At 41.6% G+C, this 26,063-nt stretch overlaps 1 protein-coding gene across 3 annotated transcripts in view; it reads right to left on the bottom strand.

The window, feature by feature from the left end:
* Positions 1-25,795, bottom strand: part of ino80 (INO80 complex ATPase subunit) — a 40,263-nt gene extending 14,468 nt beyond the window's left edge. Inside the window, exons 1-27 of one of the 3 annotated variants that reach the window (XM_040017409.1) lie at positions 25,541-25,795; positions 24,250-24,309; positions 23,677-23,869; positions 23,208-23,359; positions 23,016-23,083; positions 22,727-22,873; positions 22,082-22,202; positions 21,748-21,953; positions 21,602-21,655; positions 21,243-21,446; positions 20,918-21,122; positions 19,428-19,495; positions 19,123-19,344; positions 18,713-18,793; positions 18,163-18,258; positions 17,222-17,281; positions 16,984-17,126; positions 16,207-16,291; positions 15,997-16,114; positions 15,751-15,836; positions 14,036-14,203; positions 12,938-13,071; positions 12,491-12,558; positions 11,955-12,048; positions 11,369-11,585; positions 8,906-9,046; positions 8,091-8,316 (exon numbers count right to left, since the gene is read on the bottom strand). In XM_040017409.1, the coding sequence (XP_039873343.1) occupies positions 8,091-8,316; positions 8,906-9,046; positions 11,369-11,585; positions 11,955-12,048; positions 12,491-12,558; positions 12,938-13,071; positions 14,036-14,203; positions 15,751-15,836; positions 15,997-16,114; positions 16,207-16,291; positions 16,984-17,126; positions 17,222-17,281; positions 18,163-18,258; positions 18,713-18,793; positions 19,123-19,344; positions 19,428-19,495; positions 20,918-21,122; positions 21,243-21,446; positions 21,602-21,655; positions 21,748-21,953; positions 22,082-22,202; positions 22,727-22,873; positions 23,016-23,083; positions 23,208-23,359; positions 23,677-23,828 (3,316 nt within the window). In that variant the 5' untranslated portion in view covers positions 23,829-23,869; positions 24,250-24,309; positions 25,541-25,795. Of the gene's footprint in view, positions 1-8,090; positions 8,317-8,905; positions 9,047-11,368; positions 11,586-11,954; positions 12,049-12,490; positions 12,559-12,937; positions 13,072-14,035; positions 14,204-15,750; positions 15,837-15,996; positions 16,115-16,206; positions 16,292-16,983; positions 17,127-17,221; positions 17,282-18,162; positions 18,259-18,712; positions 18,794-19,122; positions 19,345-19,427; positions 19,496-20,917; positions 21,123-21,242; positions 21,449-21,601; positions 21,656-21,747; positions 21,954-22,081; positions 22,203-22,726; positions 22,874-23,015; positions 23,084-23,201; positions 23,360-23,676; positions 23,870-24,249; positions 24,310-25,540 lie in introns of those variants that run through there. The other 2 variants (XM_040017408.1, XM_040017410.1) reach the window with 2 other exon arrangements.
* Positions 25,796-26,063: the final 268 nt, after the last annotated feature.

The raw sequence follows: 26,063 nt of genomic DNA on the forward strand, positions 1-26,063 counted from the left end.
CATTTTAAAGAAGGAGACATGGAAAAAAAATCTATAGGAGACTTCTCTAACAGTCAAACTGGAAAGCATGCGAGTCAACCGTGCTTTTGCTACACCCACAGTTTCAGCTTTGTAGAGGGCGCATCTAGTCATTATAGAAGAAAAGATGTATGTGTACTGCATGTTTTCACAGTTTATCATACAGGCTGAATTAGAATGGTACTTGTTCAGTGCTCTGGTAGAAAGACGCTGATAGTTACTGCACTGCTGGCTGAGCTGTTAAAAAGCTGTAATGTTATGAAGCTTTGCACATGCATGGTGTGTGTAATGGGTTTAGCTGAACATTTTAAATATACAGCTGTTATGTCCTGATATTAGGTACGCTCTCTCCTTATTCAGACAGAGGCTTCGAAATACCCAAATAGCTGCTTGGGGGCATTACCAAGATGGCTGCCAAAGGGCAAGACTTGCTAGAAAGATTTGGTTAGCAGGATGAGCGTTTTATCTCCTGTCATTATGTAAAATTAAAGGTGTAACAGGGGTCTACATTTAGTAAATGACATGCGTTCTTCCACATTAGTATCTTTTCTCGTTATATTGTAAATACAAAAGAGAAAACACCTACAATGAATTGAGCTAACTCACAAAATATTGAAAAATTTGTGAAATGACATAGGAAATGCTTTAAGGAGGATAATGAATGGCTTAAATAATACACCTATAGCTAAAGGCATTAAAGTACAACTGAAGCAGATTCGATGTGACACTTTATTTACTCTAAAATAGGCAGTTTTGCATTGCTGTGGTTCTATTCGGTTTGTACAAAGAGCCCAGTGCACCGCAAACCATGACATACACAATGTACCCTTCCGTGAAAGGCCTGTAATTGGCCTTGGCGTCAAGAAAGTGAATGGACTGAGAAAGTAAAAGACAAGAGAGGCCGGCATGCAGCAGATTAGACATGCAGAACAGAAAAAAAATGGTCCAGACAGAGAGGGACAGACGGAGAGGAAAGGGGGTCTGTGGTGGCTCCGGCTACAGCGAAGCTGGATTAGCCTGGTGGTGGTGGCGGTGATGTTGTGGCTGAGATCAGACAGGGCCTCCCGGCCGCAGGTGCCAGTCTAACCAGGGCCGCTGCTCAGTCAAGGGCACTGACTAACACTTGCGGGCCACGCTGCCAACCACCCAGGCGCAAAACCACCACTTGGCAGAGACACAAATACTCATATAAGACAACACTGCTAAACCCCTGCTACTGATCTGTTTCTGTTTAGGAGATTATATTTAAGCCTCCAGACTCCAGTGTCATGTTTTAAGACAGGTTAAAAGCCCCTATCTGAGGATTTTTCTGGCCAAAGAGGACTAAATGTTGCATGTACTTAAACTAAGTCTTGAATGGCATTAACAGGCAATGAGAAAATCCCATATTAAACAGTTGGATACTATTATTCTTGTATACAGAGACGTGTCAGTCACAATAATCCTTTTGTTTATGACTGGATTATGAGGGAGGCCATTAATAGGGAAGCTGCTCTGCTCCTTAAGAAAGCAACCTTCTGGTGTTTGATGACACCGGTGACCATGATACAGCATTTGGTAGTTGCTTATCGGCATCACTTGATCATCACCATATTGAATTCTGAGTTGCATTCATACACAGAGAAATTATTAACACAAAGACAATAAAAAAGGAAAGAAAGAAAGGCAAGCAAGAAAACAGGCAGAAAAAAATCGTCCCACAGCAATGTGGCTTATAGAGAGGTTGCCGAGTTCAAAGCATTTAGTGCTGCATTGAGAAAACCCCAGTTTCATATTGCTGCTATACTCTATAAAAGGGAAGCCAAGAAAATGAATAATTACAATTTGGGAGGACTTTGGTGGTCTGTCTCATTCCAATGTAACACTTATGCTTACATTATAAACTACATGTGGTGGCAATGAAATGCAGGACCACTGCCCTTAAGCGTGAGCAAACTGGATATAGTAACTACGCATGTACCATGAATTATGGACGGTTTGGAGGAATTTAAATGAAAAGGTTGATACAGCTAAAAAAAAACAAAAACAGTGTGTTGGCTCGAAAGAGTCACTAAAATTCATTGACATAGCAACAGCAATATTATGTAGCTGATTGCGAACAAAGAGATCATGTCCAAATATGTTGTGGTGTGTAGATCAAATTGTGGAGTAAAACTGAAAGCAAAAAAGGGGGGGGGGGCACAAAACAACTTTAAAATCATGGCCTGACAGGGATGAGGACTGCGATAAGACCACACCCCAAAACACGAGCAAATCCCATGTGGTGTCACACCACTCTGCCGTTGCTATGGATACACATATCAAGCTTCACCACCTGCCCTGCCCCCCTTTCACAGCACCCCCCTCCTCGCCACCACCACCCGCTTCAATCCAATCCAGTCTAACAGAGGTATTCACCCAGCCAGGCCCTCCCCATCTCCTTCATGCTTACCGCCTGCTGGCAGATTAAGCTGCACTCCCTTGTCCCTCCTCACACCCCCATTCTACTACATCCACTGTAGCACCCTCCAGCAGCCTCTCCATCCTTCCCTCCTCCACTTCTACACTCACCCTCCCACTCCACGATACACACCCTCTCTCGCTCGCCCCTTCCCTCCCCCTGCTGTCTGTCCCCTGACGTTGTAATCCAATCCCTGCAGGGCCAGAGCCAGGGGTCTGACATGGTCCTGACCCAATTAGAGGCCTGCTGCCAGCTAATTAACCCCGGCCCAGCCCTGGTGCCTGGCGCCTGATACTCCCAAACCAACTATGGCGCTAATTTCATTAATACGCCGCTACAATCTTCTATGCTGTCCTCTGTTTCCTTCCCCTCTGCTGCTGTTGTCTGCCAAAGCCAAGTGGGGAGCTGCCCTGAACACGGAGGGAAGTGAGCCAGATGTGATGAAGAACAGCGATTTTGCAGAAAAGGAGTTAGTAAAGGAAGATGGATGAATGGTTATGTGAGAAAGAGAGACAGATGGGAGGCCACAGAACAGGTCGAATCAACGATCGAACCAAGCACCAGCCCCTCACTGTACAATGATACATTACACTGGGCAATCAATAAGTCAATGAGCAACACTTGTTCAGCAGCGCTGATGATGGAAATATTAGCCTGACACTACTTTGCTGCTTCTGCATATATTGACAAAAATCAGAGTGAAACTTAATTTTCTTACAGCGACAGCATCAGTACAGCTAAGAGCCAGATGCCAGTGGGAGGATTTGAAAGCTAGGAAGTGAGAAGCCCGACAGAAAACAGGAGAATTTAGTGAAGATTTACAACCCCCCCCAAACAAAGTCTGTCTGCATCCAGAAAGCAGCATCTCTGCTCTGGAGCCTGAAAGAGAGTCATTAAAAAAAAAAAAAAAAAAGAACATAAATTCCCTTAAAAGAAAAAAATATGCTTGCACAACTAAGTGTGGCTGAGTCTGAGCGATGGAGGAGCATATATGGAACATGTTCACACATACACCACCGCCTCCCCTCAAGCATGCAAGAGGAACGCTTCTTTTGGTTCTCTAGGAGTCGTTAAAGCAGCGGAAGAGACAGACAGTCTGATGAAGACTCCCAAGTTTCGCTGGGGAACCTCACCGCACCACACCACAGCGGCCCACTCTGAACTCTGTCATTAAGACAGATTACTGCTAGTTACCCTTGGCTGGCATTGACTCAGAACTTGCCACAGATCAAAGCACAAAGATTACTTGGCTTCCATGTTTAAAGATCCCAGCATAGAAAAATAATGTGGCTAATGTCTCCCCCTTCAGTCTACACTGGATTTTTTTTTTAAATTTGCTCTTTCTTGTGGACACATTTATAGCCATAAATTGGACTAGGAAATCACAATCCCTTTACGCACTTGGCTGTATGTTTTGTTTTTCATTGCTAGCAAAAAAAAAGAAAAAAGCTGAATTCCACAGACGGACACCGGTGCCAGCTTAATGCAGATTAAAAGGGGCAGAGTCAGACGGTGATGTGGTGAGGCTGGCAGTCTGTGTTGTTTTGTGCCTGTCTATCAGAGGGCCGGGGAAGCTTCCTGCCATTTTGGTGGAGAGCAGAGTTTCTTTGAAGGGACAGGAAGGCAGAACTGCATTTCCCACAGCCTAATGTGAACGGCAGGGCCAGAACTTTACTGATGGATATGGAAGTACGCGCACACAGACTCCTGTGTGCTCTCTAATGCAGCTAAAAAAAACCAAACAAACAAAAAAAACCAAAAAAAACCCCAACAACAACCAAAAAACAGCTCCACAACCTGCCAACCATCTCCTTCAGAGATTCCTTCACGGCAGCAACAGTCGTTTAACAGTACACAATAAAGCTAGAAAAAGAGTTAAAGAGTCGGTGCTATAGTGAGAAGCCCGTTATTTTGTGGAGTGGCTGCTTCTAATTAATGCGAGGGAGACAGAGGCCACACAGACAGCAAGGAAAGCTATTTCTGTGGAACTTAAAGTTTCTTTTAAACTTCAAATCTGTCTCCATTTGAATTTTTTTTTTTTTTTTAATTGAGTGGTTGCGAGGAGTAGAATTTTCACAAAGCAAACTAAACTAATTTGGCAAGAAAACAAGCCCAGAATTTCTCTGTAACTAGAGTCCAATCTTCTTTTTCTGCCATGTCTCCGTGGAGAAGACAGTGTGGCTGCTTGGGCTTCATTTTTGAGCCGATAATACATGTTGCTTTCTTTCAGAGACATACAGAAGCATCGTGTCATCGTCGGTGTTAACATTTTTAACATGTAATTAATTCTCTCTCTTTTTTCCTTCAAGGAAATAATACAATTACAATGACATCAAAACAAATAAACAAACAAACAAAAAATAATCTACGGTCCAAAATGTTACAGCCCATTGTTTTTTCCTCCTCTATGGCCTGATTCCTAATAAGTCCTCTGATTAGATTCCTCCATCGATATCAGTGGGCAGCTGTACTCACGCCATGGCGCTCAAAACAAACAGTTATTCAGCTCTGCCATTTGTTCTAAAGGTGTGGGGCTGGGAGTGCGGAGGAGACGGAGGGTGGGAAACTTCAGCTGAGCTACTGTACATATCTGAGCCTTGATGTGGCAACAATGTGTTCAGCGGAGGACGGGTGCCTGAGTGTTGGGTCACTTCCTTCCTACTGAGGCTGAGAAAGAAGTGGGAGACCAGACGGACTGAGAGCCCGTGGCCAGATACTGATTTCAGCCCAGCGCACCGTCCTGTCTGTTAGTGAAGGAGAGACAGAGGTAAAAGCTTGTCCCCCTGAGCGTGGGAGAGTGTGTGCTATGGCTGAGAGACACCTCGGTCCCCGTGTGAGCACCGCACACGTCCCTGAATGGGCTCGACTGTACATAAACAACACACATATACACACACACTCACTCGCACACAGGCAGACCATCTATTAGTGTTACCTAACTGAGCACTTGAACAATGACCAGTAGCTAAACTTCCTCGCTTTGTCTGCCTCCGTATAACTTCACAAGAGCTTTCAGGCTGTTCTCACACAGACACACAAATACTTGTTGTGTTTCTCACTTTTACACAGAAACGCTCTCACAAGCACATGTATACACAGGAGCTTAAAAAAAGGACTAAGCTTTATTATTATTTATCTGACAGGATCTAAAGGACCTATTATGATTTTTAGAGAAGCTGTTGTTTTACAGTGCACCTCAGAAAGTACTAAAGGTTGTTAAATGAGCGCACTGCAGGCTTATCAAACAAGGTATCCAGTGTCTGCTGCGCTGGGAAAATTTGACAAAACAATCATCATAATCCATAACAGAGTTTATCAGAGACCCCTTCATTAGGTCACTGAGAACGGATGTGCTTTCTGTAAGAAGGTAGCGGCCTCTCTCACCTTAGACATCCATCAGTCATCTGAAGCCTGGTGGTGAATCACCTTTTAGTGTGCTGCAGCTAACCCTTTGCTCAACAAGCCGATCTTTTCTGATAAAGGTCTGCTAAGCCATAAATTCACTTGGACAAACCCCCCCCCCAAAAAAAACAAAACACAATCTTTCCATTGAATCTCATAATTCAATGGAAATTGCTGGTATGTGTTGTGAACCTCTGCAGAAGCCCTTTATCTCAGCAGTTCCCTGGGAAGTCACTGTGTGACCTACAGGTAGAGATAGTGGAGGGTGATGTTGCTTGCCCTGCCCTCCTGACCCAGGACTAAGATCTATGGATTCTCCCACGGGCCTCTATTACTCACTATTCTATAAAAGAGGATATCCACTATTTACTGTTATTGGTCACCTCTGTGTGGAGCTAAACTTACCTCATTTACTGCCCTAAACAAGCTCTGTATCTCTCTCCATACAGCGGGGAAAATAAGTATTTGACACATCAGCATTTTCATCAGTAAGGGGATTTCTAAGTGGACTATTGACACAACATTTCCACCAGATGTTGCCATCAAGCCAAATATTGAATTCATACAAACAAATCAGAACATTGAAGTATACAAGTTGGATCATATTAAATAAAGTGCAATGACACAGGGAATAAGTATTGAATACATGAAGATAACAAGGGGCAAAATGACATAGAAAGCCAGGAGATCACCTGAAATCTGTCAGTATTGATAGAGAAATCCTGTCCCCTATCAGTACTAATTGATATCAGCTGCTTCAGTCCTAATTGATGGCCTATAAAGGCTCCTCATTACCCAGAAGGCACACAGGAAAGACTTCATGATGGGTAAAAGCAAAGAACTCTCTCAAGATCTTCGTAATCTTATCGTTGAAAAGCATTGTGATGGGAATGGTTATAGGTGCATTTCCAGAATGCTGAATGTTCCTGTGAGCACTGTGGGGGCCATTATCCGGAAATGGAAAGAGCATCAGTTCACCATAAACCTGCCACGATCAGGTGCTCCACGCAAGATCCCTGTCCGAGGAGTCCAAAGAATAATCAGGAGAGTTCTCCAAGAGCCAAGAACCACTCGGACAGAACTTCAGGAAGACCTTGCATCAGCAGGTACTGTTGTGTCAAAGAAAACTATAAGCAATGCACTGAACCGCCATGGCATCCATGCACGCTCACCACGCAAGACTCCATTGCTGAACAAAAAGCATGTCAAGGCTCGGTTAAAATTTGCGCAACAGCATTTGGAGAAGCCTGTGGATTATTGGAAGACTATAGTATGGTCAGATGAAAGCAAAATTGAACTTTTTGGCAGCCATTCTACACACCATGTTTGGAGAAGGAATGGCACTGCTCACCACCCCAAGAACACCATACCAACAGTTAAGTTTGGGGGTGGTAGCATCATGGTTTGGGGCTGCTTTTCAGCAAGGGGTACTGGCAGACTTCATATTATTGAAGGCAGGATGAATGGAGAGATGTACCGGGACATTCTGGATAAAAATCTGCTGCCATCTACCAGGAAGCTAAAAATGAAAAGAGGGTGGACATTTCAGCAAGACAATGATCCCAAACACAAGGCCAAGGAAACAATGAAGTGGTTTCAAAGAAAGAAAATCAAGTTGCTTGAATGCCCCAGTCAATCACCTGACCTAAATCCCATAGAAAATCTATGGAGAGAACTGAAGATTAAAGTTCATAAAAGAGGCCCAAGGAACCTTCAAGATTTAAAGACCGTTTGTGTGGAAGAATGGGCCAGAATCACTCCTGAGCAATGCAGACGACTGGTCTATCCATACAAGAGGCGTCTAGAAGCTGTAATCACCAACAAAGGCTTTTCTACAAAGTATTAAATAAAGTGTGTTCAATACTTATTCCCTGTGTCATTGCACTTTATTTAATATGATCCAACTTGTATACTTCAATGTTCTGATTTGTTTGTATGAATTCAATATTTTCAAACTTCTTCAGATTAGCTGCCCCTTGAACAGTCATTGCTGTTACATGCTACATCTAATACATCTATTTGTTAGACTGCAAATTGTGGGACATTTACTTATGGGATTTGAAAGCCTAGTGTAAAAAGCTGTGCATGAGACCAGGGGGACTCATTTGAATGTTCAGTAGTAACACTCCAAAGTAAAGGAGAAATGGCCCCTCACACACACACACACACACACACACACACACACACACACACACACACACACACACACACACACACACACACGACTTACCAGGTATCCGTATAAAGGACCATCCATGGCGGGGATAGAGGGCCATCACACCCCCAGGGCATTGTGGGTGAAAGGCATTAGCCCTCACACGCCATTCTGATGCCAGTTCAGGAGAGCCGTACAGGAAACACTGTTTAAAGATCGTGCCTCCTCCGCTGCGTGTCACCTGCCACTCGTATTCAGCACTGCGGTCGTTACAATAGCGCTCCATGGGTACTGCTGTCACCTTGGAAACAAAAGACAGCATTGCATGATGGATAGAAACAACATTTTACGATGGCAAAGCACAAATACTGTACGCTGACATAGGCTCGGTTTTTAAGACTTCTTTTTTTTTTTTCTTTAACAAACTGATAACTTTGCTCCAGAGAGATTCAAGCTGTAGATGGAGAGATGTCGATGCATGCAGCCCTGGTTTCACTGAATCAGCAACTTCTGCATCTGCGTATGTTTGTGTGTGTAGGGGGAGGAGGAGGTGAGGGGGCAAGAGGAAGCTGAACAACTACTGAATAACCTGAGCAAGAAGCCCTTTTTTGGAGACTCCGTTTGTTTTAAGTGCAGCTGGGAGTCACAGTGTTGACCTCCTGTACCCCAACCACACACAGTCATACAAACATTTCACAGATAAGAGCTTCTCATTGTTAAAAAGCCACAAAAGCATTGTTCACAGCGCTTCCCTCTTCCATTTCCACGACCACCCAAATGCTTAGCTGTTTTAAGCGCGCCAGCACACAACCCCGACTGTCATCACATACAGACAGGCAGGACTTGCAAGTGTGTCCTCCTCAGTCTGTTTGTTGCTCTTATACACATACCCTGGGTGTGGCGGCTAGCAGGAACTTAGGTGGCAGCGTGGGCTGGCAGGATCGGATTGTAAAGGTGCCCAATTTTCTGCAGTGGACCTTCACATCTGTGTGCCCCACCACGCCGGGCCTGGAGGCCGTGAACACCAAATCCTGAAAAGCATATACAGAAATCACCACAATGAATCAATGATTTTGTTTAAGCAGAAAGGAGAGGAACTGCAAACAGAAGTAAACAAAGTAGGATCATACAAAGCTCACTGAGTTCAGTGCTCATCGTTTTATAAGCTGTTCTCACATTATATTTAAGTTTATCTGGCTTTTATCCAAAGATATTACATAACATTTCAACTTAAGGCTGAAATTGCTATGTGAAATGTAAGATTACTGCAGCCTATATGGTTTAAACTCCACATGTCACAGCATGTGGGCATCAGGATAAAACACTGTGGTAAACACAAACATTCATTTGGAACAAAGTATAGTAGAGTATTACAGAATGGTAGGTTTTTAAAGGAATATGGTAATGTCTGCTTTTGTGTGACGTGTGTGAGATTATGGGTACACAGTGCCATCTAATGGCAGATAAAAAAATAAATAAATCAACTATCAGTGTCAGACCAACTCAGGCAGTGCTTAGCAACTACAATTTTTTCTTCATTTTCTTTGTTGAAGGCCATAATGCTTTGTGTGTGTTTCACAAAAGCAATGCACCAAGGAAGATGTTAGTTTTTCAAACCCAGCAAGAACAGATTATTTTCACATTGAGCACTGAAAGCTTCATCCTCTTTGAACATACAGGAGGATGTTATGATTGTTAGCAGATTGCAATTAAGACAACAAAAAAAAAAATACAGCTTAAAAATGTGCTGACAATATGCAAAAATCATATCAGCACATCTTTATGGTTGTGGAACATAATTATGATGTCAGATACAAACAAAAGCAGAGTTTCATATGGTAGATATGGATGACATTAAGAGAAAGACAACATGCTGTTTGTATATTACGACTGTTTCAGCACTGAGATGGAACAGAGATGGAGTGAGAGTGAAACAGAGGGACAGACAGCCAATCCAAAGCTCCCCCACAGCTTTCTGGGTATAATAGTGCGCGTCTTGGTTCTCTCGGTTTTCTCAATTCCTTGATAGAAGCAAAAGGAAAGCTGAAAGCAATACTGGCCACGCTGTCAAGTACACAGCCAGAGAGAGATGAGCCAAGCAGAAAGAAGTGCCACTGTGTGCCAGCTCCATGCAGTTTTAAAAGAAAAATGAGGAGTTAAAAGAAGTTGGCAAGAACTGCGGGAGTGAGTCATTTCTACAAGTAGGAGTTTGGGGTCAGCGTGGTCATAAAGCACACATACAGTAAAAACTCTCCAGGTGTCTGCGAGTTTCTATTCCTTGCTCATATTTGAAGTTGCATCTAATATTCTTATTCTCATATGTTGAGAAGCTCCAGGGGGGAACCTAAGATGCTAGACAGCTGCCTAACCCAGCATGATGAGGCCGGGAAAGGAAGAGGAGGATGGAATTACCCCCGGCAGCATTTACTCCTGAGTATTTTCCACCCAACAAGTTAAGCTAGAATTGGTGGAAGGGTGGAAATGTGATACAGAAAGTATCTGCCAATTGCTAGCAGTTTACCGAGTGAAATCTTGATGATTTTTTTTAGGCTTTTCAGTTAAGCAGATAAGTGAAGGAGCAGGAATTTTAAGCAGCGACAGTGTAGAGCTTTTATTTTTATTTATTTTTTTACTATTCTTTGTATTTGAACTGGCATTGCACCACTTCTGTACTAACAATAAGATTTCCATATTGCCAAATAATACAAACAAAAAAAATGTCGAAGCAATAATGTGCTGTCTCAGCAGTACCCATGAAACTATTTGCGTGTATAGAAAAGGCTTTGCTGTATGCATTACATTTATCATCTTTACCGACGAACATTACACATCACTAATCATATTTTGCCATAAAACACCAGCAACACACTGGTCATGTATACTAATCCACACAGACAGACCTCACAACCAGCTAAAAGTCTGTACTAAAAGCAGATCAATATGTTTTAATTATTAATACTAGACTTTGTATATATATTTTTGAAATGGTGTTTAATGATTTGAGGAGATTTCCTCTACACATCTGATGTAAGAGTGAAGCTAGATGGTGTGCTGCGAGGTCGTAGAAACATATACCAGGAGGGAAATCGACATTAATGGGTCACAGGGCTACAAAGGGATTAGGTTCCACATTGCGTCCCTGTGGATGGAGAGGAAGCTTGGGGCAGAGAGCATGATGTGTGGCCAAACACCGGCTGATGCTCTGGAGAGAATTTCAGCACTGTCAGCAGGACATGAATCCTTTACTGGCGTTTCTCATTTCTGCCACACATTAATGTGTACTGCAGATGGCTACTCAGGAATTTCTTGCGTATAGCTTGCCATCAGCATGCATGCACCTTGATGTTTCTTACCTGCAAAACAGGACTGTTGTGCATGTTGGGGAAGGAAATGGGTCGGTTCAGCCACAGAATCAGGTCCTTGCGAGACAGACACTTAATCCCTGGCTGTAACTTTCCTCTGCAAGCCTCCCCGTCTCCGGCTTCCTCCTGGCCCTGTTCTTCAAGGTCGAACAGGCGCTGATGATGGAGCCGGTATGCAGCTTTCAGAGACAGAAAAAGGGCTAACCACCTGTAAAGGCAGGAAATGAAGACTCAAGTTACAAATGGGAAAAAAACTGTAGAAATGGGTTTAAGTGATACATAAGCTCAGCCTCAATTAAGGTGGATTTACAACTTTTCAATGTTTAAAATTGGACTACAGTAATTTTGCTTACCCCTTTGGCTTTAAGGCAACCCACTGTTTAAGCCAACTTACTTCCCAAATCTTCACAAACAAAAGGATTTAACAGCAGGAGGATGGGGCTGTGCTTAAGATGACCATATAAGGTCACATAAGGTCATATATATCCACTCTCACTGACATCTTACTTAGCTAAGAGTAAAAATATCCGTCTGAAACAGAGCATTTAGAGCAGTCTAAAGCCTATTTGATGCCTACCTTACTAAGGTGCCTTGGAGGATAAGATTGGACAATTCAGCTGGTGACACGTCAATGAAACGTAAGAAGGAGAAACAGCTTCCTTTGTCATCACCTGAAAATGGCAAAAAAAAAAAAAATTAAAATATTTGAAACATGACACTAAAGAAATCAAAAAAGGAGAAAATGTTAAGCATGGATTAATGGAAGTCAGGGATTAACCACTTTTGATTGATGGAGGCAAACACAGGTATTTAAAATGCCCCCTGTGCCCGTTTTTCTGACAATATTTCTGATTAAAAATAGCTGAACTGTGTTTCAGGTCTTCACCACACTGACTGAACATGTAGCCAACACCAAACTGGTGTGACAACAGGTTATCATCAGCCACTGCCATCATAAGTATCATTTTATTATCAGTGCATCCCTAATGGAAACATCAAATTAAGAAGACAGAAACTGAGGTTTGGATGTCAGGTCACGTCACAGGAGAAAACCAACTCCTGGTTTGAGCAAGAACTGTCTGTATTCTAGCTGAGAGCTTGACGTGTGCTCACCTTTCCTGTGAAAGAGAGACTGCTGTATGTGATTCGGGGAGAAGGGAGACAGCAGCACTTGAAGTAATCTGAGGACGACATGGAGAGAAAGACCAGGTTACACCAAAGTTTAAAAAAAAAAAAAAAAAAGGAGGGATAGCAGACCTGAACCTAAATTTGACATGATCATCTGATCTCAGTCCAACCCACACAAATTCTTATTTTCCTATCTATAATTGGGATAATAACCACTTGTGAGCCCCAAAGTCAGCTTATGTCCACAAGGCTGAATATTTGTTGAAGAAAAAAAACAGACAGTTTTCAAAGTGTTTACACAGTAATTTCAAATGTAAACGTAACCCTAAAACACTGTTAACAGAAACTCTGACAGACCGTCTATTATTGGATTAAGTGAATATTAGTGAAGATTACGTGATCCTGTGAATGTCTCTGTGTGTAAGAACTCACTTTTTCCTGGTCTGATTGTCCGTGTGAATGAGGCCATGACGGTAGAGGAACTTGCACATGACGTAGGGCTTGAGGGACATGTGGAAAGGTGAGCGGGTCTCCTGACGCTCAAACAAGTCAGGGTGGTTGCAGAGCTACGCACAAACATACGCACAGTTGGAGTTCAGGAATCAGCATGTTTGTTTTGTGCAGCCAAGTCATTGTTCGGATCAGACTAACATTCTCAACAAATGGTAAATGGACTGGTTCTTATAAAGCACTTCTACTCTACTTGAGCAATTAAACTGCTTTATACAACATATCTCTTTCACCAATTTCACACAAACACACATTTAAGAGCTTCCTACCCAATAGTCACACATTCACACTCTGCAGAACGCATCAGCAGTTCAGTATTTTGCACAAGGACACTTTGGCATGCAGGTTGGAGCAGCCAGCCACCTTCTGATTAGCAGATGACCTGCTCTACCTCCTGAGCCGCAGCCAACCAAAATATGAGAATTAATATAATTTGTTTTTTAAACCCACTATACCTTAATAATAACTAAATAGGTTATGTTTACATCAGTGCTTGTCTGTTTTAGTGCCAAAAAGTAACAGGCCAATTTTCAGCAGCTGGAGCAGCATTACGGTGCTGATTTCACAATTACTTTAACAATCCTGTCACAAGCACATACGCCAGGGAACTGCTTAGGGTCCAAGGCTTTTAAAGGGCCCCTAAAGAACAATTTGTGATGGCATCTATGTGAAAATGGCCCCCTTTCTCTATGAATTATGCAATTTAGGTCATACTAAATAAAAGATTTGGTCCATTTTGTATATTTTGGTCATATCAGACAGAAAAGAAGATTACCTAGGGTCTGCTCATTGCACAATGACTTTGTGATTGGCAATTCGTTCGTATTGTTATGTGCTGTGCGATGTAACCAATTTATTGTTCAAACACCCAAACATATGCGTAGCCATAGTCTTATTTATTGTTCTTGAATATCTAGTTATTTGCTGAGCGTATAGGTCTCTTCAAGTGCCCTTCTAGTTTTCATACATTTTTAGCATTGAATACCATAAAGACAATAAAATATGGATCAGAGCTCATACCTTTCTAAACTGCATGACCAGATTCATGAGGGAGGAGGTGGTGCTGTGAGCCTGCTGGGCCGTGCCCATCGAGGACTGCAGCAGATCCTCGATAGAGATCTTGTTTCTCAGAGCCTGGTAGAGCAACCTTTGCCGGGAGGTCAGCTGACAGTAGGTCAGGATCTCAATCTGAAGAAGGTAAGGAGAGTTCAAACATTAAAAAAAAGAAATATAACTCACATAACATACATGCAGAATAATGCCTTATTAAAACTGTGCTGCAGAATCATTGTTCTCAACGAAGGATGCTTCATCATGTGTAGTTCAAATTAACTTTACATTGTCCCCGCCCCTTTGGTCAGCCGAACAAAATGGTTTTGATTTTTCTGAGTCAGCATTTCTATCCCATTAGAACACACACAGTGTTTTCCTGTGAGCTTAGCCCAAACTGTTATGCGAGTATGGACTTCATGCCATTTGCCCAACAGTCTTTAAACAAACATTCAAATCTCTGGTTTTATCTTGTGCCACGCTTTGATGAAAGCCGTGAAACCCAACGATAACAATCCATAAAACCATACCGTGAACCACCAGTGAACTTTCCTGGTTAGTATTGGCTTTCAGTGTTCTGACAAAACAAAGAGGAACCAGCGGAGAGCGGAGAAGTGAGGGAAGTGGGCTGGCAGGACTACATGTGGGTGCAAAGGAAAGTGAAAAAGACAGATGTGGGGGAGTGGTGAACTCTGCCATTCCTCGAGACTCCCACAGAGCATGAGCGACTGCGTGTGTGTGTGTGACCTCGGGTCCAACATCTGTCAGGAGGATCTGCCAGCACAAGCATCACTCATACCTTCATTACAATACTTTCTCTGTCAATGAGGTGTACAGAGAGACAGATGGAGGAAGGCTCCATGTTTAACCAGGAGAGGTGACAAGCATAATACCACAACACCTGCATTTATTCTAGCTTTAAGCTCCTTTATTGCATCATATTAGATTTCATTTATTGAGATCCTCACTTCTTTTTTGGACATATTTTCTATTCTATTCTATTTTTATTTTTTTTTATTTTTTTAAACAGAGCATTGTGTTCTGCATCCTGATCGGCTGTAGACCATTTTCAATCAATCATCTCCGTGCCGTGTCTCCTGTCCGGTACAGAATGCGTTCAGCTTGTCAAATTTACATAAATCTTCGATCGCTAGCAACGTGACTCTGAGTGCTGTACTGTATGTTTGTAACTTTTCTCCCCAACAAACAACAATGTCGACGAAACATTTTGGACTGTCAAAGGCACCTGCAGGTGCCTTTGGTTTGATTCTATACTTCTGGACTTATTTTTCTACGAAGGTTTGAGCTTTGAGAGTGTTTAAACAAGACAGATTGTGGGAAATTGTTCACGCCTGTCTGAGAAAAGTGTATAAAGTGTGTAGTGAGGGGTTTTATAGCCTTAATAATAATTGTAAAAAAATAATGTTGGCTACTTCACGGATTTCACCTATTGTGGGTTAGTTTTAGAACGTAACTACTGCGATAAAGGAGGGACCACTGTAAATCAAATATTTCTTATACTATCTTAGCAGAGTATAGGGATTAAAATATGGAGAGGGAATGTGGCATAACACGAAGGATACCACTTGGGGGGGAAGAAACCCATCTTTTTTTGCCCTTAGGAAAACTGAAAAATGAGATTGTCGTGTCACCCTTAATTGTTAATACACTCTTGGTTCTTCTACCTTGTCTGAGAGTTCATTTTCCACATCCTTCTTGATTCTGCGCAGCATAAAAGGCTTCAGGATCATATGCAATCTGGATAGTTGGTCTGAAAAACAACAACAAAAAAAATTATGTTTACTTACAAATCATATCACATGCAAATAGAGCCAGGATAGAAGAACAGTGTTGGTACACCTATTTTCAAATAAGCTAAAAAGCATACATATAAAATAGGGGGAAAAAATAGTAGCCTTTGCTGTACTCACTCTCATCGATGGCAGACTTGTTTTCAGCATGGCTCTCTATGTCCTTGGAGAACCACTCGTTAAACTCTTCATGGGAATCGAACAACGTAGGCATGATGAAATGCAGCAGGGCCCACAGCTGAGAGGAAAACATGCAGTCTCTTACAGTTCTGCCTGGATGACCCCCCCCACACACACACACACACACACACACACACAGACGTCGCTCACCTCAGCCATTGTGTTCTGAATGGGCGTCCCGGTTAGCAGAAGTCTGTTCCGACACTGGAACTGCAGGAGGATTTTCCACCGAACGCTAAAAAAGCACAGAAACCAGGACCGTCACCTGCTGTGACAGCTACAGATGTTTATCATCTGCATTTAACACTTCATTTAATGTAATCACTGGATGTACTACATTTTTTGGGATTATCGCTTGTGTGTGGCTGTACGTTTGGCCAGTCTATTGATTTTGGCTGGTCTCCAGTAGGAGCCGAGAAATGACACACACTAGTGAAACCGTAGAGACCGGGTACTGTATTTTTCCAGACATTTTTGTTGATTTACCAAATGATTTAAAGAACAGTTTCCCTTGTTCTGCATATTTTAGCTGATTTATTACAAACTTTTTTCACTTGCATTTCTCAAGACACTTATCCAAAGCACGCAGGGCTTTATTTGTTCAGACAAAAAACAAGAAAACTTACAAATGGCCACAGCATTCTGTGCAAGTTAGAACTGCTGGGACTAGAAAAGAGTCATTTATTTTACAACACTTATGTTTTGGCCAGAATGACATTATAATTGGTTAGTAAAGTTGTTAAAAGGCCGGTCTGCATTTAAAACATCTTAATAATGTTTGTATGCTCAGGCTAGTTATTGAGTTGCCAAAGAAGGGTAAGATAAAATCTTTAAATACAAAGTCTGATAAATCAGATATCACGCATCAACACATGAACCTGTGACCCTGTGATCACAAATATCAATGCCACCATGATAACGCTTTACCTTGTGCTGCTTTTCAGTGCCTGGGCTTCATCTAGAACCATGTACTGCCACTTGACCCTCTGAAAGTACTTGACATCTTGGACCACCAGCTGGTAGCTCGTGATGACCACGTGGAATGGTGCATTTTGCGTGTAAAGGGTTTTCTGTGTGACAAAACACAGCGTTAAGAGTTAAAAGGATAAAAAGTGCTGAGTTTACTGGCTGCAAAATGTACTGTGATGTATCCTTCAATGTTTACCTGGCTCCAAAATTTCCGAATCACTTTCCGATCGTGAGGATTTCCCCAGTACGGTAACACCTATGGGACATATCAGTAACACTGTCAGAAAACCTTCATAGATCAAAATAATCCCCATGTGAACATGTTTAAAGCAAAAAAACAAAACCCTACAGTTAAGACTGAGCAATGCTGGAAAAACAGAGCCACAGTGATGTTCTCAGAGAAAATGTCTAGGCATAACATCACACATGAATCACTGCCCCACTTGTTGAGATATAGAATGCGATGTGAAAAGATTTACACATCATTACGTCGCTCAACGCAAGCCGCTTTCCCATTGTTTTCAGTCAGTCTTGCTTTGAATGTTCAGGAAGCTTATCTTCAAATTGTGTAATGGGGTCTTTTCACACCTCATTAGCAAAACAAACTGCAATTGATTTATTTCCAAACTGGCTGAGAAAATGGGCAAAGCTGAATGTCGTACACAACAAAGAGTCATGTTTATCACTGACTGTGTGTGTGTGTGTGTGTGTGTGTGTGTGTGTGTGTGTGTGTGTGTGTGTGTGTGTGTGTGTGTGTGTGTGTTCAAGCATAGCTGACATATTGATGCATTTGATAATATTTTGGCTACGCACAGTCTTTCAAGAGCCAGTTATGGCATGCAAAATGATTTTTTTGAGAAGTACCACTCAACAAAAATAAAAACAGCTATGTAGTTATGTGTCAATGCGAACAGTGCTACAATACTGCCCCCTAATGGACGGCTCCAGATAACATTTCATCTGGTAACCTGCGCTTGCTCTCAGAATGGCAAAACTAACAAACCACTGCATTAAGAAGTGGAGAGAGAAATGCATTGGCGGAAGAACAACAGAAATGACGAATCAGCAGTTCCTTTGGACGTGCTTCTGCAGATGTTTCAGTGTGTGTGTGCTCGCTTAGCCACGATGGGTTCTCACCTTGAATTTTGGCACAAAGCGGGTGAACTCCTGATGCCAGTTGTTGAGTGTAGACGCTGGAGAGATGATCAGGAATGGACCCCAGATGTTATCTCTCTGTTGCAGGAACAGAAAAGCAAATATAATGTCAACCACCGCAACAGGTGGTCTGCTGTGCTTGTGTGAGCAGCACCCAGAAAACAGGAAGTCCTGGAGGGCCTGTGAAACCCACAGCATGCACCTTCCTGCCAACGACAGTTGACTGAAAAGCTCGCATTTCCACCTTTTTTTTTTTTTTTTGGCCTTTGGGGTTGTGAGACTAAAAAATGTAAAGAGCTGGCAAATCAGCTCTTCAGAGGAGTGAAGTCATATGACTAATTCATTGAAATGTTCCAGCACCTGCAAAAAGCCAGAAACTGGGGACCCTTTAAAGGATGCAGGTGCAAATAGGCTGCCTTTTAGATGTTTTATCATAAGTCGAAAACAATGGTGGAGTCAACTGAATATTCCGCAAAGTGTTTTGGAAGAGTGTGGTGAATGAAACCTTTTGGCCCCCCGTCCTCTCTCTCACCTCTGCTAAGTGTGCCAACAAAGCGATACTCTGAACTGTCTTTCCCAGTCCCATTTCATCTGCCAAGATTCCATTGATTCCCTGTGGAAATGAAGAGCAAAAGAGAAAAGGGAAGAAGAATTAAATCACTCAGTGGGGAGGAAAAAAAAATATTAGAAAACATCCTAAAACTGTACACATGTTGACAAAAAACAATGCTAACGAACCCTGAATCATGTTAGTGATGTTACACTAGAGATTCATAAATTTTCTTAACCAAAACACTGATAAAGATTTCTTTTATACTGTTGGCCATTAAAAACTGCCCAATTCATAGTAATGAAAACAAACTAAAGGAATACTGAGAGTTTCAGAAAAGCGCAGCATAAGTCAGAAAAAACAATAAAAAAAATAAAATAAGACACGTGTACCTGTTCATAAAGGTTAGCCAGCCAGTTCATGCCTTTGAGTTGGTAGCCCTTGAGTTTTCCGTTGAAGATGGTGGGCTGAGGAATGTCTTCATCTGCGCGGATGGATGGGTTTGAAAGGCTGTAGCTTTCTCCAAACCCAGAGCCGGCTCCTGTGGACAAGCTGCCAGCTGCATGCAGGGACGCACTGCGACTGTCTTTAGCCTCTTCATCGAACATTCGCGTCTAAAGGAGGAGATTTGGACATTACCGCCAGTTGCGCTGTGTGAATTAGGGCATCTAATAAAGGATGTGCGTGAATTACTCACTCTCTCCTGATGAATCTGGTAGGCCTCTTGGGCATTCCTCAAGGCCTGGGATTTGTAGTATTCGCTATCTGCAATCACATACAATCATCTTGTGCATAAATGCATTGCAAACCATTTAAATGTAATATTTCTTCTGACAGAGTATATAGTCAAATCACAGCTAGTCTAAACTGAAATTCTTACTAATGTATTACCACAATTCTTTATACTTAATCAAATGAACTGCAAATTATCATCATTAGTAAACGGTATGATGACAACAATCATGATAAAAACAAAGTACACACTCTTTAAATTTTAACGTTTTTGCCTTAAAATCTTGCAAATGTACAAAACAGGAAATGTTACACTGTCGTTATCTATTTACCGAAAAAGCAAAATGCAGACGAATTGAGTAAAAAAAAAACAAGTACATACTTACTGCTGCCCCATGAATTAGCAGGAGAAGCAGCAGTCAACTGCTGCTAAGCAAATGCACTTGTTTACCTGATCATCAGCACATGTGTTCAACAGCAGACATTTTGGGAGTTTGCTGGCCTGGAGCATTCATGTGTGTGTTAACTTAATGTGTTAATTCACCCCAACGCCAGACCCAAGACCTATATCTCAGGCTCTGCAGGCCTCAGTTAGTATGCCAAATGTTAACATTTGTGACAGAACAATTAGAAAAAAAGACTCGTGCAACGGTGATGATTTGGGCTTGCTCTACAGTGACAGGACCTGGGCACCTTGCAGTCATTGAGTCAACAATGACTCAATGACTGCAAGCTGTATGCCAAAGTATTCTAGAGTCAAATATTAGGCCATCTGTCCAACAGCTAAAACCTGGACCAAACTGAGTCACGCAACATGACACTGATCACAAGCACAGCCACATATTTATGACAGAATGACTGAAAAAGAAAAGGAATCATGGTGTTGCAATAGCCGAGTCAAAGGCCAGGCCTAACCATGACCCAAATGCTGTGATAGAATACCCACAAATCTAAATGATCCATAAAGAAGACTGGACCAAAATCATTCCACAGTGACATGAGAGACTGATGAAGTCACTCATTGCTTCACTAAGTTATTGCTACGAAGGGCGGTTCTACAAGATCCTGAATCAAGGGTGTTCTTACTTTTCTACACAACGCTTTTGGATTTTGACTTAGGTTTTGTTAAATACATAATGACACAGTGTAACACATCATGTGCTTCGGTTCATTTGAGGTTAATTTTAAGACCTACTGAGGACTAGATCATTTTTATCATGCTTGTGAATAGATGGAGAGTGTACTTTTGTTTTACCATTGTAGAGGAAGAAAAAAAAAAAAATCTAATCTACAAGTAGAAGATTAGACAGGAAACAAACAGAAATGAGTTTCGTCCCATTTAATTTCACACTGTTATAGTTGATGAAGGGAGTCAATATATATATAAATTTCAGCCATCAACGATGACTACTAATTTCTTCTGTAATACATTAAACTCGATTGAGTCGTTCATACCATAGTCCTCTTGTCCCATGTTGACCATTACTCCTCCTCCAATGTCTATCTGTCTCTGGGCTGCAGTGTCTTCAAGTTTTCTCAGAATTTCCTCCTGTGCTGCATCTGCACCTGGAGCCCCCACGCTAGCTTTACCACTCATAAAATGAGCATACAGCTCCGTCTGGGTAATGAGAAAATTCAGTTTGCGCTGCTGACGCTTGGCCTGAGAGAGTCAAAAAAAAAAAAAAAACCCAGGGAGAAAAATGTATCTATATTTAGGATTTTCAAAAAACCTGTAATGGCAAATTAAAAATGTCTCCATAATAACTTCCTTGTCACAGACCTCTCTCATTTCTTCATCAAGTTTACGTTGCTCCAGGGCTTCCTTCTCGGCTCTCTTTCTGTGCTCCTTTTCCACCTTGTCATATTTTTTCCAGTAGAGCATCATCTCCTTGGTAAGACGCCGGGCACGGGGTAATGTTTCTTTACAGTTCTTCTGAGCCTGAATAGCTGCACGCCGGACCTCTCGCATGCACTGGTGAGCCAGCTAAGAGGACATGAATCACACGTTAAAAGTTACTTTTGCGATATACAGACATGGAGAGTTACCAACACGCTGAACACATGTGTGCAAAACCAAAAACATTTAACAAAATGCTTTAAATGTACCTAGCCATACAGTGCTGTGTACACTTTACTCACCTTTTTTGCATTGGTTAATACCAGATTCTTAGCAGAAGTCTTCTGCTTGAAGGACTGAAAAAAGTAGAAATGGGACAGTTGGCATTAGAAAATGTTGGAAAAATGGGACCAACATCAAAACAAAACTGACTCTTTGCTTAACTAACCTTGGGGATTTCTTTTTTGGCAATGGTGAGCCAGACTTTGCGTCGGCGAGCATTCAGCTGCTCGACGGTGAGATGTTTTTTCTTCACCATGGGCAGCGGAGCATCATGGGAAAACTTAGCAAATATTTTGGTGACGAAGGGACGCTCCTCATCCACAAATTCTCCCTCTCCCCGTTTCTTCTTCTTCTTTACTTTTTTTAGTTTGGCTACAAAAAAAAAGGAAAGACATTTAAATGAAAAGGTAGATCTTGTTTGCGGTTTTAAAATATGTTTTTCTTGTTTGTTTTTGTTTTCCTTAAAGGCACTGACACTGGTGTGCCTTTTTTCTTCTTACCCTTAAATTTCTTTTCATCTTTGATTTTCTTTTTCTTTGGACCCAGCAGATGGCGTTGTTGCTCATAGAAGGGATCATGAGTAGATAAGAGTCCTGTGCTGTAGTACTGATATTGGTGAAGCTGCAGCAAACACAAACACACAGAGGAGCATGATACATCTTAATTAATATGTCTGAAGAACTTTGTTGTAGGTGATGAGGCTCTGAATTGGCTGATTTTCATTTTTTTAAAGTAAATGTCTTGTCCTGTACTTCTTTATTTAATGGGGTTCCCCAAGGTACTATTTTGAGTCCCCACTTATTTGCTTCTTATATATTATCCCTGAGGCAAATTGTGCATGGCCATGCCATTGATTTCACCCAATTATATATTTCACCACCTGTTCTGGCACCAGAGCTACATCCTGCATTATGTTGTGACTCTCTGAGAGGGGATTTCCAACACATTTCGACAGCTAAATGACGCTAAACCAGAAGAAATTATGAGAAACCACTATGAATCAAGCACAAGCAGAGTTATTTGCTCTTTTTGTTTTGTAGCACTTATTGATTAAGAACTTAATAAAGAAGCTTATTATTACAATGACATTAAATTGACACAAAGTATTAGCAATTAGTGTTCTTTATTTATGTGTGTATTTGTACCTCCCGGTCAGAGTAGAAGTTGCTCTGATGCTGCCTCGTGTAACGATGGAGCCTCAGCATGTCATGTAGTTCTTCCCGAGACATGCTGAAGTTAGCGTCATCTGAGTCTGTATCTGAGTCTGTGGTGTCATCACTCAACAAGATACTCTACATGAGAAAAAAAGTAGGTACAGACATGGTTAAAAGAAGCTGAGAGCATGTGACACACAAACATATCCTATGAGAAAGGAGGTAGCTATAAAACTAAAATTCTTCAGATATGGAGGTCAGTATTAGCCAGTGTAAATACCTTCAGCCATTTCCTGTTCTTCTTCAGCTTAGAAAAATTGTAAAGGCTTGTTTTATTTGCCTTTTGGTCTGTGAAACAAACAAAAAAAGAAACAACACAGGATAAATATGCATGAAAAGATTCATTAAACCAATGAGTGTGGATGTGTAGCAACATGTCACTAACACATTTCTCAATACATCTTACCTTTACCTTGCAGAAGTACTCCATTAAGCGGCTTGCCATCTGCCAATCCATCTCCTTGATCACACGACTCATTCTTTATTGTCAAAGCCGTATCATGAGTGGTGGCATCCAGGGATATCCCTGGCTCCAGTCCACCCTCGCTGTCATCGCTATCATCACTACAAGAGAAATGTATGGCCGTAAGCTCAACATTTACATCCTATTTGTATATTATCTGTTCTCTTCTTAGACAGTGTAATGTAAAGCAGATGACAAGAGGTGCAATCAGTTATGCAAAACATCTAAATTTGTATATATGTATGTATGTGTATATATATATATATATATATATATATATAAACACAATATACAGTTTCATTTTGATAAGATGGGAAGATTGCTGCAAAACACTTCGGTTTTTTTATAGGTGGCCACAACAAACCGTAGCCTGGAAGCAACAAGTGAATGCCCACTATCAGCACCTCTTTTTCTGTACCTGGTTATGTCTCTGTTGAAGATAGCAGCGGTTTGACGCAAAAAACTGTCCAACTTCAGGGATCTTTCTAAGCGCTGCAGGTAGAGAGGTTTGGCTAGGCTGGAGGCCCCTGATACCCCAACCTCCAGCTGGCCACCCTGCCCTGACGCCATACACCACAGACCACCTCTGCCCAGCAGGGCAGGACCTTTTACTGAAGAGAGAAGTATGGAAGAAATAGATGTGCAAATGGCACAAGGTAAGAATGAGCAGTACAGGAAAGTTACAGCTATGTGAAGAAAAACATTTTAATGTTATTCACCTAAAGTGTTCACCTAAAGAGTAAAAATGGTCCAGACTAAAAGGAACTTTACATTGCTTCATTTTCTCAGCTAATCTGGTATAATGGGAGATAATCTCCTAGTATGTTTAAAGATTTCATAATTACTGCCTACATTTTTTTTTGTCAAGGTCAGAAAAAAGGCACTTACACCAAAAACAAAATACTTGCCTCCAAATGCACAGATATGAAGTATGATACTGTCCATTCTACAAAATGTTTATTCTATTATTTTATTTTTTTAATGGACATACCTTCTCAATAATGGATGGCATTGATTTTCGATTCCAACACTAATGATCAAGATGAAAAGCCTACAAAATAAGAAATGCAGTCACACACTGACAATTAAATGGCAAAAACAAAAGCTTTTATTAGAAGCTCATTTTACAGTGCTGTACTAACAGTGTTTATGCACGTGATTTCAAAACGATAAAGGAAAAGTTAGTTTATTTGAACATCTCTATGGGTTTAAAGTAAAAATAATTTGCTCCCATGTTTCAGTATAAATACGTCGTACAGTAAATTGTGCTTTGAACTCAATTTTGAGAATTTATTTTAGTTTATTTTCAATAAAAAATAAGTTATGATACGTTATAATCAGCCATATATTATGTTCGATGGTGTGTCTAAGTAATCTTGGTAATCATTTTCAGTCCTTGCAGTTTATTAAAAAATAAAATTAAACTTTAGGCATAGTGTAATTAATTAAGTGTTATTATGCATTAGGTCCTTATGAAGAGTCAGGTGGTTGTTTTGAGAGTTTCCATGCTAAAGTTAACTCAGCTGTCCACAACAATACCCATAAACAACACTGTGGTATTTATTCACTTGTCTTTCTGTGAGTTCATTTCCTCAAATGTAGCAGGCTGCAAGGGACTAAAGTTTAAAAATAAATACTTTTTAAAATAGCATTGCTATCACGTCGTTACGTTGTGCTTTGGTGGATAGCAAAACCAAGCTAGTGTTAGCCAGGGCTTGCTAGCTAACCTTCAGCAATACTGTAGCTTCAAAGCTAACGACCGTTAGCTGTCAGCAAAAGCAGCATTGCCTCGGATCAGTGACAGTAAAGAGGCTCAATGTGCTGCTACAGACGCTCACTGACGGCTTTGCCCACGCCAGTTCAATTAGGTAGCACAGGTAGTTTTACTATAGCTAGCCTCTCCTTGCTATCTTTGTAACTTAGCGTATCATTAACGTTAGCTAGTTAGCTTATCAAATACTAAGGCGTTTTGACACCTTCGTCCTCTCACACCATTAATATGAAGTATTTAAATCGGCCCTGTCTCTTTAAGGCCACCACCTCCCTGCCTAAACAATGTATTAAGATATGAAATCGGTTTAATGACAACTCTTTAGCTTGCTTGCTGTCACCATGCAGCGACAGCTAGGGCCTCCGCCCGCGCCTCTTGGACCCTCGTTTCGGATACGAGCCGCGGCTCGGTTGCTTGGCGCACGCATGATCCCCATCTTTTAATTCTTTCTCCCTCCCGGCCATCTTCCCCATTGCTCCTTCGCCATAACAACCACCGCGGAGTCTCTCACCTCGGCCCCGTGTCCGCCTTTCAGTCTCTCTCGTCGCTGCTGCCGACTCTCGGTTCTCTGACTCCAAAATGGCGGTTTGAGACGCCGAGCGAGTCTGTGAGCTTTGAGTCGGCAGCAACAGCGGAGAGGCGGCCACTTTCTGTTACTGAGAGAGCAGAGACACGACGCCATGGCGAAGGTACAGCAAGGAGCAGGCATTTTAATCAATCCCAGAGAGAAGGACGCCAACCTATCCACGTCTCCTAGGACATGACCATGACAAAATTTTCACCTGTATATTTCGCTAATAAAATACGAGACAGCGCTATCATGCCTTGGGGTTTGGAACGTGTCTTTGCAACTAACGTAAATGTATCGATGAATTTCCGATGTTGATTGATCGTGTCTGCTGGCTGCGAAGATTACCGAGCTACGTCTTACGTCACTAGAAGGGAACTCCGTTTTAGGTAAAGTGGACACCGTCACAAAATTTTGAAAAAATGTGAGTAAGTAATTGGCTTAAGATTCTCGGAGGACAAAAACA

Source organism: Simochromis diagramma, unplaced genomic scaffold (genome assembly GCF_900408965.1).
Source record: "Simochromis diagramma unplaced genomic scaffold, fSimDia1.1 OVJJ01000802.1, whole genome shotgun sequence".
Lineage (NCBI taxonomy): Eukaryota > Metazoa > Chordata > Actinopteri > Cichliformes > Cichlidae > Simochromis > Simochromis diagramma.